General features: G+C 38.2%; 1 protein-coding gene across 1 annotated transcript in view; it reads right to left on the bottom strand.

The window, feature by feature from the left end:
• Positions 1-2,701: 2,701 nt before the first annotated feature.
• MEOX2 (mesenchyme homeobox 2) overlaps positions 2,702-15,509 on the bottom strand; it is a 52,638-nt gene continuing 39,830 nt past the window's right edge. The window contains exon 3 of the mRNA XM_086468273.1: positions 2,702-2,926. Within this exon, the coding sequence (XP_086324399.1) occupies positions 2,702-2,926 (225 nt within the window). The remainder of the gene's footprint in view (positions 2,927-15,509) is intronic.

Consider the following 15,509-nt stretch of genomic DNA (forward strand, 5'->3'; position numbering starts at 1 on the left):
CTTGCTTTGTGAAATGTCAGCTCAAACCTGGCTGATCCCTTTTCAGATCCAGTCATAAACTTTTTGTGAAAGACAGCTACAAACAGTTCTGCAAACCTGATGCCTGCATTCAGGGCTAAAGTATACCAGTCACCTGACAAGCCCTCACCAGCCAGAGAAGGGAATTGGGAAAAGGAGAGCAGACCCGTGGGTGGAAGTAAAACAGATTGAACGAAACACCACCAATACCAACAGAGATAGACAGTTATACTCAGCCAAATGAATATCCAGTTGCCACAACCAACCAGAGAGCAGTCCTCAGGAGAAACCAGAGGATGAGCAGGAGGAACCCTCCAAGAGGAACCCCACAGGAGCTCCCTCTCCTCACCAAACCTTCCCCCCCCTTTATAACGACCATGACATGATGGATGGGCTACCCCTGCAGCTCACTCAGGGCAGCTGCCCTGGCTGACTCAAACTGCTAACGGCCTGCCTGGCATGGCTGGGATGGGGTTCGGTCCCAACCAAACCAGGACACTTGAAAATGCATTTTTGGCAAACAGGTTATTTGAAAGACCATAATCTTCTCTCCCCTCTTTACTAGCAAAACAAGTCACGTTATATTTGACTAAATCTCTGGTTTTAAAAAGTGTTATTTGAAAGTTCAAGATGGTTTTTTTCAACCTTTCTTTCTAATTTTTCATTTTGAAAATTTAGCTATATTTCATTTAGGAGGGAAGAAAAAAACCAGCCAAGAATAAAAAGCTTTAGTCTGAATCGCTGAGCATTTTTTTTTCTGTTTTGATAATCACTACCACCCAAAAAACCTTTCCCATCCAGCCATGAAATCAAAAATATCAAGTATTCACAAGAAGTTGTCTTTTCTCTATCCTACTTCCCTTCTCAGCAATTTTGTATGACAAAGGCATTTGAAAAAGAACGGAGAAACAAATGCAAAACCCCTTAACTGCTGGAATCAATAAAATGCTCTGAAGTCTTTAAAGAAATGAATTACCCATTGCTTGGATATTTTAAACTAAAATGATCATGACAACAATTAACGTGCAAGAAAGATCAAACCTATAGAGGAAAGGATTTGGAAAACAGACATGGAGTTCTTGATTACATTTAACTTTTTTGATGCCCTGCTGCTCCACATAGCAGAGCTCCAGTGAATGCTCACCAGCATTTACTAGGATATGCACATTTCTTGCTTGCTCGCTCTTTCACACAGCTCCTTCTGTCTCACTACCCAGTCCAATTCATCTCTGAATTGTTTGGAGATATTTTGTTTGTTTCTCCTGAACAGCTTTATTGAACAGAGGCATATTTATTCCCTTTCACCCATTTCAAGAAGGTCCAACAAAATAACCCTTTATATTAGCTCTAAATCTTGAAAAATGGTTCAACAGATCATTAGCTGCTAGATGCCTTCTTCCTGCTAAAGGAAAGTGTTTCCCAAATGGATCAAGGTAGAAGGTTTATCCAAGATCAAAAGCCTAAATTTGAAAACACAGCTTTGTATTGTCCACAGACAGACTGTTCTGCAAGACCTGAAAAAGGTAGAGCTGCTTAGGTCTTTCACAAAAAACACTTCAGGTATCCTATGAAATCACTGTAGAGAGACCAGAATTATTTAAAAATGATTATTTATTAAACATATTTCTTTACAAAGTACAATCAATGGTTTGCATTAAATTTTGGGGTTTGGTATTTGCCTGTATGTACACAAAAGCTTATAACAGAAAATGTGTCGTGATTTTACACTTGGGACACAATGCTGAGTTACCTTCATATTTTGACTTCTACCAACATAAGCAGTTGATAATAATTTTCAGCTTATCTGCTGTTTTTTTTTAAACTGCAGATGAAGCGACAACATTTCTGCAGAGTGTCAGTATTTATCAATGTACTCAATTATGACAAAGTAGAAATGAATAATCCTTTGGGAAGTTTCCACCGAGCATGAGTGGAACGTGACATTTTTCGGCAGGTTACTGGACTATCCTTATGATCCTAAAAATCGTTTTTTGCAGTTATAAGATAAGAAGAATTGAGGAGCTAGGTAAGTTTAATAATACCCTATTAGCAGCAGTTGATAGTAAATGCAACATAAGGTTTGTTTTGTCTGTCATACAAGGAGGTGTCCTAGCAGACACTATTGTATTGTTCTCTACTTGAACAACAGTATCTGCATGTATTGTATGTCTTTGGAAAACAAAACAAAAATAAAGAGACAAAAAGCCATTTATTGTCATGAGTGACTATTGCCATCAGCTAATATGAATGCATTGCTAAAATTAGTGAAGACAGGAAAATGCTGTAAGGTAAATATATACAGAGTTAAAATACATTTCTTATCCACTAGATAGTGATTTTGTGGCACTGTGGTTTTCAGAATATAACGTCTGTTGAGAGCAATGTAATTTTCAGTGCAAGCTAAAGCAAAAATACCTGCCCGCTGTCATAAACATGACAAACAAATCTGGAATGTTCAAGGTAAGTTCGTCTTCCACTTCTCCACGCTTGAGGCACCTTTAAGACATGGCACTTACTGTAAACCATCTAAAAATCAAGAAAAGCAGACATAATAAGCCTGAATTTTCCTTAACAACTTTAAAAATCACTGCCAGAGTCACTTGCATACGTAAACGATGCCTGTGTAAGGCTTGCCAGCAAAGCATCTTTCCTGAGAACGGAGCTGGGACACTCTCTGTGTGTATCATAAGTGTGCGTGCTCAGAGCTGTGATCGCTGTCGTGGCTGTCGTCGTTGGCTAGTGAGTCCCCCGTGTGCTGGAGACCAGCTGCGCCGATGCCAGAGAGCTCGGAGGGGAGCAGCGTGCCCTTTTTCACATTCACCAGTTCCTTCTCCCGGGCCGCTGCCCCTTGCTGGCCCCCTTTTACCCGCTTCCACTTCATTCGTCTGTTCTGGAACCAAACTTTTACCTTTGCAGAAGACAAAAGAAAAGAAAGATGAGGTCATTGAAGGTAATAATGATTTTTCTAGCTGTAGTGCAGCATTTGGGGGTTTTTTCCTTTCCTTTTTTTTTTTTTTTTTTTTTTTTTTTTTTTTTTTTTTGATGTGCCTTTCTGTCCATATGGTAAAAAACTTAGCAAGACTTCCCTGAAGAACAGGTAATCCAGTCTTGGATAGGACACAAACCCCAGGGATGTGAGGATAACAACTGCAAAGGAGGGAGCGGGGTTACGGCAGGAAGGCAGCTGGGCTATCTGCAGCAGACAGCTCCACGGGAAGACCTCAGAGCCCTTTAGAAAACATTAAAAAGCTCACCTAACTCTTGAAAAATGTATTAATGCCATTTCACAGGCAGCGAAACAGAGGCAAAACGGTTCCTATCGAGGGACTGCACAGAAGAACCTACCTTTTGTGTAATAGAGAGCCAGTCTGGTGGCAGGGACCCATACTGCTGCCCCTCCTGCTCACAGTGCTTTTAATTACCCTTCAAAGGGGGGCAGTTACTTTGGAAAGGAACTTGCACTGAAGAGTTTGCACTGCGTTCTGCACGTTTGTTTCTATAAACTGGTGGTGAGTTTCAGGTGGAATGCTTTAAAAGCCGTTTTTTTTTTTTCATTTACTTGCTGAAGTATCTTTCAGACATTTCTTACAATCAAAACTTACGACTTCCCTGTCTGTTTCACAAAAGTATTGAAGTGATGCTTCACTCAATTCTCCTACATTTAGCCATAGACCCTGGTCATTTTTTTTTTTTCAGAAAAATGAATATCCCCAAAGCCAGAGGGCAAGGTATTTATAAATTTGAGTCAAAATCAGCAAATAATTTCCAATGAGAACGGAAAATAAATTTGTATTATGAAAGATTAAAAATGTATCTGTATTTAAGTCACATTAAACCCCAAGATTTTACTCCAGCTGAAACTCATTTCCCTTCCTCCCCTTCTCTGTATAGAAATATATGGGGGGGGGGGGGTTAAACCTAAATTATTTGCACAGTTCTAAAGTACCAGCACGGCAAACCACAAGAACTTTTTTTTTTTTTTCAATAGCCAGAAGAAAAGAAAAAAAAGAAAGATGTGCATAGCATCTGTCAAATATATTAGACCAGATTAAAGGCTGATTTCAAATCGACTTAAAATATTGTCACTGAAAACAGTATGAATAGAGGACTGTTGGGTTTGATCCATTTAGAGTTAATGTTGCTAAAAAACCTCGTGCGTGTGTGTCTGTGCAGCTCTTCACATGAAGGTTCCACAGAAAAATAAACAATGCCTGCAACTTTTCACTTGGAAGGAAAGCAAGAAAGCTTGCAATGTTGGTGTATCCTCTGCTGCGTTCAGCAGAATGTGTTTCAGCGTTTTAAAAGAAACAGCAAGGAACAGGCACAGCAGGATATATTGTACAACATGAGTAATAGAGCCACAAAAATGCTGTTTTGCTGAATCTGTCTTACACATCCAGGAAACATCGCAGTGTTTAACCTTTACTATCACTTTGAATTTTACATTAGAAATTTACTACAATTGAACTGATAAGTTAACGTCACTATGTGTATGTATGTATGCGGGAAGGAAGAGAGGTATATTTATCTTTTTATACTCTATATTCCTGTTAAAGCCAATGTTAATGCCAATCACTTGGGAACAGAGCAAAATGATTCCAGGTTAGTTAAGAGCCTCAAAGCACGGCACATCCTTTCCTTCAGTCAACTCATCAGAGCCAAAGAATCTGGCTTGTAAAGTGAAAAGAGTGTAAAGGGGAAGGTATTTATTACTGGCTGCTGTGATGTTGGGAGTTATCATACTCGGGTCACGTATCAGAGGTGTTCATGGAAACAGTGTCTTCAAAAGGGTACAGCATTCATACAGCCTTGGCAGCTTTCTGGGGGAAGTGAAGATGTCACTTTGATCATTTTTCTGTTTTAAGACCATGAAGTTTCTCTTCAAAAGACATTACTGGTGCGAAACGGTGCAGTAGAAGCAACTGCAGTCATAATCTAAGTACCAAAAATCATACACTTCAGATTCAACCCAATACCACAGAATATTATCACTCTTCTTCTGAAATAAGGGCCGAGAGAATTTTATTTGTTAAGAAGAAATTATAAGATTGGAGTAATGTTTGGAAGATCTAAGGAATTTTCTGGATATTTTGATGTCCTTGAACATTCACAGAATAAGCCACAGCAGTGAAAGCCTCAAACAAAATAATAACGTATACAAAAAGTGGTTTCAAGAAAAATGACAACGATGCATTTGAAGCGAAAATTTCAAAGCACAACCTAGATTCAACCTATTTTAACTTACTGGAACAGGAGAGACCCAGGCAAACCACCTTCTGGATGTGTCCATTTCATTTTTGGATACTGGAGAAACTGAGGCTAATACTCCTACAATCATTGTCAGAAACTGTTCCGGCTGGGACAGAGGTGAGCAGGATGATTACTGCCCAGCTCCTGATATAGGTGCTCCTTACTTTTCTCCTCTCAGAAAAGTTAAACTCTCACATCTGCTCACCTGATATTTTTTGACTGTTTTCTACTCCAATGTAATAGATTTATTCTTTTCTGTTTTCCATTTTTTTCTACTGCATTTTGTTGCTGCTGCTTCTTATAATTCAGGTCACTTCACGAAATCACGGTCGAGAGCAGGCTCTCTCCTTGAGCATTAAACCCAAGTGAACCGATTAGCACCAGCTTCCAGGTAATGAGTAGCTGAGGACAGGCTGGGGAGTACCTCTTCACTCAGATCACCTGCCCTCAGACCAGCTCATCCCACCATGCTCTGAAATGCCTCCACCAGGGATGAGTCTAGGTCAGTGTCTGTATATTAGCTGATATAAATCAATTAAAGGATGGTGATTTCCCTTTTCAAGAATAAGCACAAGATAACATTTATAAATTCCAGTGTGCGATGCTACACCTGCACATGACCCCCATCTGGGAAACATGGCATTTAAGGAAAGTAGGGCTGAAAGGACTCCAGCTACCTTTGCGTGGACTCTCAGGAGGAAGAGAGTAACCCTGAGGCTCCCATAGGAGAATATATACTACTGACTGGCCTACAGCCAGGCAGGCTTCCCATAAAGAGAACAATAAACAATTTAAAAAACAAAACCAAAAAAAAAGGTTAAAAAAAAAGCTTTAGGCTTTTTCATTGATGGCTTCAAATAATCTGTGTCTGATTTACTTAGAGAATATCAAATAAGAAATTCCTTTATTTGGTATGTCAAAGATTATTTTCAAAAGCCACAAATCAATTACAGTGACGTTTATCATTGAAAACATTACGATTTTGATTTGATGTCATTTGCTGCATCAATGTACAGCAGGACTCTTATACAAGGGAATACGTTAGGTATTTTTGATATATATTTCTTTATGTCCTCCATTATAAAATACTGAAACCCACTTTTGACCTGATCCAAAGTACACTAATGTCAATGTGAGTTTTTCCATAGAGTTCAGTGGGCTCTAGATGAAGACTTTAATGCTCATGTGCTAATAATGTGAGACAGATCCTTCACTTGTTATTTCCTCTAGAGATCAGATTCAGATATCGGAATTCTGAACTTCCTTTGGAGCTGAAGAGTCAATTATGGAGGGTATAGTTGTTACTGATATGTGATCCATCTATATTTTAGTAACGGGAAGGAAGTGAAGCAAACTTCGTGTGAAGTACTTCAGAGTGTCGGTTTATCCGGCTTCTTGGAAAACTGTGCTTTTCAAGTGCACAACTCATTTGAAACTTATGGGTGTTGCGCAAAACAAGCATCAGAACAAAGCACCCTGAGAAACAAAAAGGAGAGAGGAGGAAGAAAGAGGAGAGAGAAGAAAGTGAGACAGAGCAAGAGTGAGAGAAAGGAGAGAATGACTGAGAGAAAAATAAAGAAAAAATTAAATTAAAAAAAGGAGAGAGAAAAAGCCCTTACTGAAGTGAACTTGAAAAACTCTTGAACTTTTTTCCAGAGAAAGCTTGTGCCATTTACAATGTTTGCAAAACCGATGTCCTTTTCGAGTTAGTTTAAAGATCTACTACGAGAACTTGATACCGTAGGTTTTATGCACCTTTTAATGCTGTTTTTCAAGTCCAAGTTAGCTCCAGGAGCTGAGTGCTCACCACCTCCCAGGATTAGGTCCTGATTGCCTATTACTTATTAAAATGCACTCCCTCTTCTCCACCCTCTGACTAGCATAACTTAACTGTATAGAGCAAGCATATGTATGTATGTATGGAAAACAAAGGAAGTGGAGGGAAATGAACTATATTAAAGATGATGGTAGCATTAACAGCTGTTTCTAAATCAGCACTTATGAGCCAGTCTATTGAGCACATCTGCTTACTAGCACGAAAGCACAGTTTCTTTTCCCTTAGTCAACAAGTTGTTTAGCATCTGCATCTCCACATCTGATGATTAGGCTGTTACTTAAGATACGAGTAAATGATTTCACATTGTGCATCTCCTGAGGTAGAAACTGAATTTTTTTGCTGAGACCACTTTATTTTAAGGTCTACTCTGTAGGAATCACGGGAGGAGATTCCAAACAAGGAGGCTGACATTATCGGTGTCTACATTACTACAGTAATCATGATACACTTATGATATATAGGTCCTTAGTAGGCTTAAGGGCCTCATAATGTGCTGTCTCGCATGTATATTTTTCATACAACCTCATGATGTGGACGTCAACACATCATTTTGGTTCCAAATGAGCATATCACCTAAATTTCTGATTTAACACTCATTCTTCAGCAGAGCACTCCAGTCACATTGATTTTAAGAATAACTGACTTCTACCATGTTCTGTAGAATGCAGGTACTTCCTTTTGACATGGGATTTTAGCGTTCTGTACTTACAGAGAAAAGCTAAACAGATACCTTCTATAATTAATGAATATTTCTTAATAAAGACATTCTCATGTGAAAAGTTAAAGCGTGACTGACTTCAAATTACCTTAGTTGCATTGCCTGCTGTCTTTCTTCTTTTAAGAAAAAAGACATTTCTCTTTAAAAAAGATCTTTTCTAAAATCAAAGATTCTTTCCTAAAATTAGGTTTTCTATTCCAGGTTTTAGTGGCATGAGTCCCAAACGAGATTAAATTTTGAGGCCTGCTATCTTGCAAACCTTAAAAATTAGAAGAGCACTGTGCCAGTTGAAACTGTTATTTTGCTATAAGGCATGCATATTTCTAAGTATGAGTCTTTGAAGTCAGTATCCCAGATTCCATGTTTTATTATACCTAAATGATGTGTCAGGAAGACCAAGCCACCAAGCCTTTTAAGCGTTCTGCCCCTGGTCAGCCATTGTCCGTCTTCTTTTATTACTATCTTTGTTAATCTGTCAGTTTACTTTCCTCTAATGCAGACAAACATATGGATAACAAAAAATAAGCCTGTCTTTTAAAATTAAAAAATTCAAAAAGTTTAATTCTCAACTTACTTTGGCTCTGAAAACGCTCCCGTTATTTTTAGATAGTACACTTATGCTGCCAAGTTTTAAAGAAAGTCAAACTTCTGAACTTTGCAGAAATCACTGGTGTTATACAGCTGAAACTTATCTTTTTTGCATATATATAGGTAGTATTTTCATGATAGTTTGTTCAACAAACTTATAAAAGCAAATAGGAATGTAAAACCAGAAAAGTTTCTTTTCCTATTCTAGACTGAATAAATACAAGGGTTGGAAGAATCAAATCTATTAGTTTAAATTATTTACAGAAGTAGCAGTCAGAGTTATCAGTTCACTTCAGTAACTAAAGATAACAAGATTTTAAATAGTTCAACTGGATTTCAGTCATGATGGATACAGGGGAGAGTAAGTTAATGTAGTTTTATTCAATTAAACTTAATTTTCTTTCTTACACGATTTAAAGGAATTCCAATTTCTGTTCCAAAAAAGCCCACTTAGAAATCTTAAATGTATTTTGAGCTTAAACCATGTTTAAATAAAGCTATTAAATGTCTTCTTAGTTATTATAAAATAGTACCAAAATACATCAGCTGGAGAAAATTAACTTTTCTTTGGAAATTAATGAGTGGCACCAGAACCTTCTGATTAAAATTGCCTAAGTCACCTGCTCACTGATTTAAAGCAAACTGCTCCGTGTTACGTTACAGGACTTTGCACTCAATGTGCACAAGTACTTTGCAGCAGCTGTTGAGAAAAAGGGGTGGTTTTGGCAGGTGCACAAAGGACAGCTGGAGCTTTTGGCACCCAGGAAGGTGTAGGAGTGAGTTCTGGTTTTTCGTTACATAGAAGTCAGTTGAGGTTTGGGTATTGCTTAGGTGATACATTCTCCTTTCTACCTCCCACGTTTAGACAGGGATGGAATAGACATTATATTTCAGAGGAGAGCAGTGATAGGAGTATTTCATTCCAGTTTCAGAAGTCTTTGAGAGTGCTCAGTTTACCTCCTTCCAAAGCACTGCCACCTTCTCCACCATGATCTTCAAAATTCATTTCATGACCAAACAGCTAACCCTTCCTATTCAAAACCTCTCTCAACTAGGTTTCAGGGTTAACATACCTTAAGCAGAATGGGATACGCTATTTCACGTTCTTTCCTACTCCTGGTTTGTTGTACATAATCTAAGGGAGTATTTTTTATAAAATTCATCTCTCTTTTTTGTCCAGAAGCAAAGAAAGGCAATCTGTGGGGCTGCTGCTAGAACTCCCTCTACTTATTCTCCTGTAATATATCTTTTCAGAATCTACCTTCATCCAATTTCTTTGCATATATATAGAAATCTACGAAAGAAACATATGGTGGAAAACTGATTTGTGGAGATCACCTTTAGCTAAACTTTGCCTCTGCTTTGTATAGGCATTTACCTGCAAGAATTACTCACATGTAGAGCATTTTATTTCATGAGCAAAAAGTTCTAACATGCATCATTCTGCACCCATTTTGTACCAGTCAACTGAGTGTGGTAGTTAAAAGACAGTGGGTAATCAAGACTGGCTTTTGGCTGAGTATGTGGATGCTTTTTTTTGCTTCTTTTTTCTTTAACTTCAGTATGAGGAAAGGCAAATGTCAAGAAGCAGGACTCAGCAGCAACCAACCTCTGACTACTGGCCTATGACAACCCTCCAGGGCTCTATGGCTATAGAAGCCATCTCCCTGCCCAAGGAAGAAGCACCCTCATTTGTATTCACTAAGACTAGTTCCACAGTTCATGACTTCAATTCTGGAGGGACCTTTTTGCCTTCCAAACCAAGCCAGTCTTGAGTCTTTTGATAGCAAACATCCAGTTTTAAAACTAGCAAGCCTCAAAAAGCTGCAGCTGTTTTCAGGAGGGCCTGGCCTGAGGAGAAGAAATTAGTGAAACCAGAAAGAGATTCTACATTTTTCAATGCCCTGCATAAAAAAAAAGGAAAAAAAATCATCTCCTTTATTCTACATGCTCATTTGTACCTCTCCAACACCACTTATTCCTCACTGATCTCTCTGTTTTTTATAGCAACTGTAAATGACAAACCTGAAAAGCTCCTATCTCCTTAAACAGGTGACAGAAGAAACCGCATCTTTCTTGACTTGTGTCTAAGAAATGGCAGGGGTAGGGGACAGCAGAGCCTTACTCGCTTTTTAAAAGCAGCCGTAGGAGCTGCTAATATTTCTGCCTGTATCACGTACACTGCTTGGCACGGACAGAGGTTTCTCCCCACCCAGAACCTCATGGGGTTTCTCTGCAGGTGTAGGGTCCACTCACAACTAACACCTTGAGGCACTTGGATCTTTGCACATGGAATTGCTGTTTGAATTCAATCAATACTGCAAAAGTAAATAGATGTTTGAAGTTTTGCCATATACTTTTTAAAAAAGAATTATCATACAAATCAAAATTACGCACGAGTTATAATTAAGTTTGCCAGGAGCATTCTTTCCTAAGAAAGAACAAACTGAGTTAGCGCAGTAACTCTTACTGCTGTATTTATATTAAGACAAATATAAAAGTATTAGTGAGTTTTATTTTATTAAGAGTGTTACTTTAAATAAAACAAACAATCCAAAGGATTTCAAGCCACACAGGCTCATTATTATAGTGTGTATAGCGAGTGCTTAACACATAGAAGCTTGGAATGAGCAGCTGCCTTTCAGAGAAGACGTGACAGCCCAATAAATCAGACAGATATGGTCAAGCTTGTCCTATCAGTCCATTGTTGAAAGTATACAGGGGAATAATTTCACCACGTAACATTAGCAATCTAGCTTCCTAAAGCAGGAAACTAGTCGTGCTGTGTGATACATGGGGAGACATTTACTCTTCCAGAGGTGGTTCAGAACAAACACCTATTTGAGGAACATTGAACTCCCTGGTTTCTCACCCAGGTGACTAAGGGGAGCTACTCTTACTTTAGCAGTCAAGCAAAAAAACTGCAGTGATTAGCCTCCCCTGAGCTCTGTGATGCTGGAAAATATTTTAATCAAGTCACTCTTGATGAAGGATTGCGGTGACCAGGTCTGGAGGAAACTTTTCTAATGGAAAACTTCATTTATTATTTGTATAGTCATAACGCAGTGCTACAGTGTGGGTTATGGTACTGTACCAACATTGCCCAAATGCAATGCTGCTTGCTTCTCTTCCTGACAGAAAAAGGCTTTACAGAGCTTCTTCCTTTGTCACTCGTCCCGTGTTGGCACCACATACATGGAAGCCAAACACAGATGCAAAAGCACTCTTCGTTTTGACAGAATTTTGTCCTTTGTCTATGCAAAATCAATGGCTTCAGGCCTTTTATAAACGACTGGTGGCTTCTGGGCGGGTATTGGAAATTAAAGTTCCTTCTCGTTGCCATCAGCAGAATTTAATCTGACTAGGTGGGATTTTCCATTTATGTTGGCAATCAAAAGCATCACATATTTGGACTGTTTATTCCGGTAACCTTAGCTAGCCTGCAGAACTGCAACATTACTCTTTTGATTAGCTCCATGCAAAAAGATCTTGCGAGGTGGAAAGATCTCCTACTCTTTCTATATTTGGCAGGACCAACTCCATAAAAATGTCCATTTTGCCACGCCTCCGATACCCCACTGCAGCTGCTTCCTCTCCTCATCCCACAGCGAGATATTAAAAAGTTTGCGTGGAACCTTCTCCAAGTTTATCTGGATGCACAAAAAAGCCAAGAATGCGCTTGTCAAGGTTACAAATGTCTAGGGAGCTAAGATAGTTTTTAGTTTAACTGGCTCTTCAAAATATAATAGAGGCCTGCCAGCTGAAAATTATTAACTGCTGGCTGAGCAGGGATTGTGAGTGCACTCTATAGGAGATGGAGCAGGAATTATATGTACCTATACTGCTGGAATTCTTACAATACCATAATAGAGCCATCCTACCACCAGATGTGCTTATAATGCTCTCAAAGTGCACTCTTAATATCTGGGCAATCGAGGCACTTATTTCATTTCATCCTCCTGTCTTGTAACTCAGGTTTCCTTTTTAGGGAGTGATAGGATTACTTCCTTCTCCTGATCCATATGTTGTGAGGGGTTTTTTTCATTATTATTTTCTGAAATGGCCTTCCATGAGTCATTTATGTTTGAACTGATCTTGTAAGTTGTTTCAAAAGTCAAATGGAGCTCTACTTTGATGACTGTAGAAAACTTTAATACCCTTATATAGCTTTTTAAATATGGTGAGACATATGTTTTTTCTACAGTCTGTTTAAATGCCAGAAAGGTAATTATGAAGTGTTAGTTGGTCAGTGCCTCTTTTAAGCTGTGGCGTATGGTTGAAATTATCACTATAGTCAAGAGGAAGATAGAGCTTTCTTAAGATAATAGGCTCCGTGATTTATCTCACATCTTGGGAAATAACTGAAAGTTCTAAGTTTGGGATGGCCCAACAGTACTTTCCCGAGATTATTTTTTGTTCTTCTGCCTTCTGAATAATATAACGCTTGTCATTTCTTAAAAACCTAATGAAAACAATTATACTAAACAATTCATTCCATCAGGGGTTAGGTCTGCTCTAAAACCTATTTTCTGAGCAGTTACATCAGTTCATCCAATACCGCTTGCTGGTTTTTGTCATTGTATTATCTGAAGCAGGTTTCAATTCTCTGTGTGCAAATTCAATGTTTCATGAGGGGTCAAGAGAGCTTTCAACATAAATAGGTCTACAGCCTGAGATGAGATCAAGGTTATCACTTTTGTGTTCACTTATTTCAAAGGAACTACTGCCTATCAGGTATCATTTTCTGCAATGCAGCCTTGGAGGGGAAAATAGTAAAGGAAAACTTGCAGAAATAGCAATTTTCTAAAAATTCTACCTCACTGGAGAACGTTTTTTTTCTTTAATTCCATCAATACATTTTAATTCAGTCATAATAATTTTAGAGAAAGGACTGGTTTTGTTGCATCCATTTCAGATAGCGACCAAATATGATCTCTGTTGGGACAGCTAGTAAAACAAAGTAATAACAGCAGTGAGTAAAGAAGTAAGTGCTGTTATCCCACTCAAGAATAATCATTCATTCTGCTAATGACGGAAAGACAGGTCCTGCACATGAGTTCAGTCTCTTAACTGGAAAATAAAGAAATACTTGTGTCACACCTGGTTCACCCTGGCGTATTTTTTTTAAGTCACTGAAGGAAGACTGATGTAAAACAAGTATGCAAGAAGAGTCAAGCCTTTTGATTTACTGCATTCAGCTTCTGAAAACTTCCATATACCGTGAAATGCCAGTGCCATGCCTATTTACACCATTTTTCCATCAAAGCAATGTATCTGATTTAAAAAAGGGGTATTTCTAATTGACGACATTGGAAGTGACATCATTAGTTGGCTTAGTATAATTCAGAACCTGAAAAATATGTCCAGAATTTCCTCTCAATTTTCTTTTTGTTTTCAATTAACAATACAGCTTTTATGCTATCTTTTTTTTTTTCTTTTCTTTCAGACCGTTTTATTGTGGCAAGATACAGAACTGGACTCTGTCAAGCTAAGCAAGGGTGGTTTTAAGGAGGAAGGCAGGAAGGAAGGCAGGGAAGCAGGAAGGAAGGAAGGAAGGAAGGGAGTTATCTCAAGCAGCTCAGTTGTCACGCTGTGATAATCTGGGAAAGCAGACAAGAATTAGATTACATAATTGGGTAGACTAATTATAATTCTATAGAAATTATCACAATTATCAGCAGAATGCTTAGAACCGACATTACGTGACAGCTAGAAAACAGCAAGTGCTCCCATGACTTAAATGAATTCTCTGCACTTGTGTAGCACAAGCTTCCTTTTCTCCTCCAGAGACAATAGTCAATATTTATCTGTCCCTTTTCAGTAGGTTAAATACTTTTAGTTTAACTATTTCCATTAAGATAGTGAACTGTCTCTTCATTTAGTTGTACTACTCGATTTGAAGAAGAAGAAGAAAGAACTTATCAGGGAGAAATTCCAGGCCAAATTCACCATTATTAAATATGGGCATCTGTTTTCTGAATTCACCTGACTGATTCCTGTCAAATTGGCCAACAGATATTTTTTAAAACTTACTTATCATTGCTCAGTTCCACACCACTGCACCTTTGTCACTGAGTCAAGAATACATTCCTCCTCTGCTTAGCTGTCAACATCAGGTGTGGAAGTTAATCAAATTGTCTCGGCTTACCTTATTCAGTAGAAATTAAAAAGGCAAACTTTTATCAATTGTTTGTGCTTTAAAAATATAATAAATGTATTTAAGTAACTGAAAATGAGCCCAGTGGAAGCTGGCAACGTGTTGAAGTAAACAAGAGAAATTACTGGCTTCTTCTTGACAAGCTGGAAGGCACAGCCATTCTCTAGAAGCCTTCCAATTAAAAAAAAACCCAAACTGTTTCTTTTGCTTGTGTGAGTAAATGTGTGTTCATATGTATAGAAAAGACTGGATTTTCACTGAGATACCGACTTTCGGCAAGTGTTAACAAAACTCAAGAAAATCGCAAAACTTCTCGTATCTAGAGGTCACAAAACATGGTGCTATTTTGATACCTTCCCTTGAATATATGATCATCTTACTGATTGCACCTAAAGAAATCCCCCAATCTAATATTGAGTCCTGAAGAAAGGATGACTGTCTATCAGTGAGGAAAAAGCTTTCGATTTTAATGATAAAACCATAGGTAACATTTCATTAGATTGGTGTATTTGGGTCCAGTATTCTAAATGTCTTTACTAAAACACATTTGTTAAATATGTATGTTGATGTAATTATTATTTGAAATGTGACTTGACTACCTGTTGCATGTGCTGGGATGAGATCCTGAAACAATTCAGTACATGTTTAACATGAATATTTCCATTAGAAATCAATGTGACAACATGCATGATGAAACTTGAGCACATGCAGGAGTGTTTTCCGGACCAGGGTTTGGCGAGCAGGAAACCAATAACAGTGATAAGAAATTCCATCATCTCCTCCGCTTTCACAGCGCATGGTAAGATAAAGTGGTTAAAAATGCCTGTATTCCAGTTTTGCTGGTGTTCCCATTCTTGCTGCCATCTGGAAACAGGATGTTCAGAAACTCTGGACAAATGGCAACTGCATATATTGAAGAGACTAAAACAAGATGCTCGTAT

The sequence above is a fragment of the Leptosomus discolor genome, chromosome 7 (assembly GCF_034619465.1).
Source record: "Leptosomus discolor isolate bLepDis1 chromosome 7, bLepDis1.hap2, whole genome shotgun sequence".
Taxonomy (NCBI): Eukaryota; Metazoa; Chordata; class Aves; order Leptosomiformes; family Leptosomidae; genus Leptosomus; species Leptosomus discolor.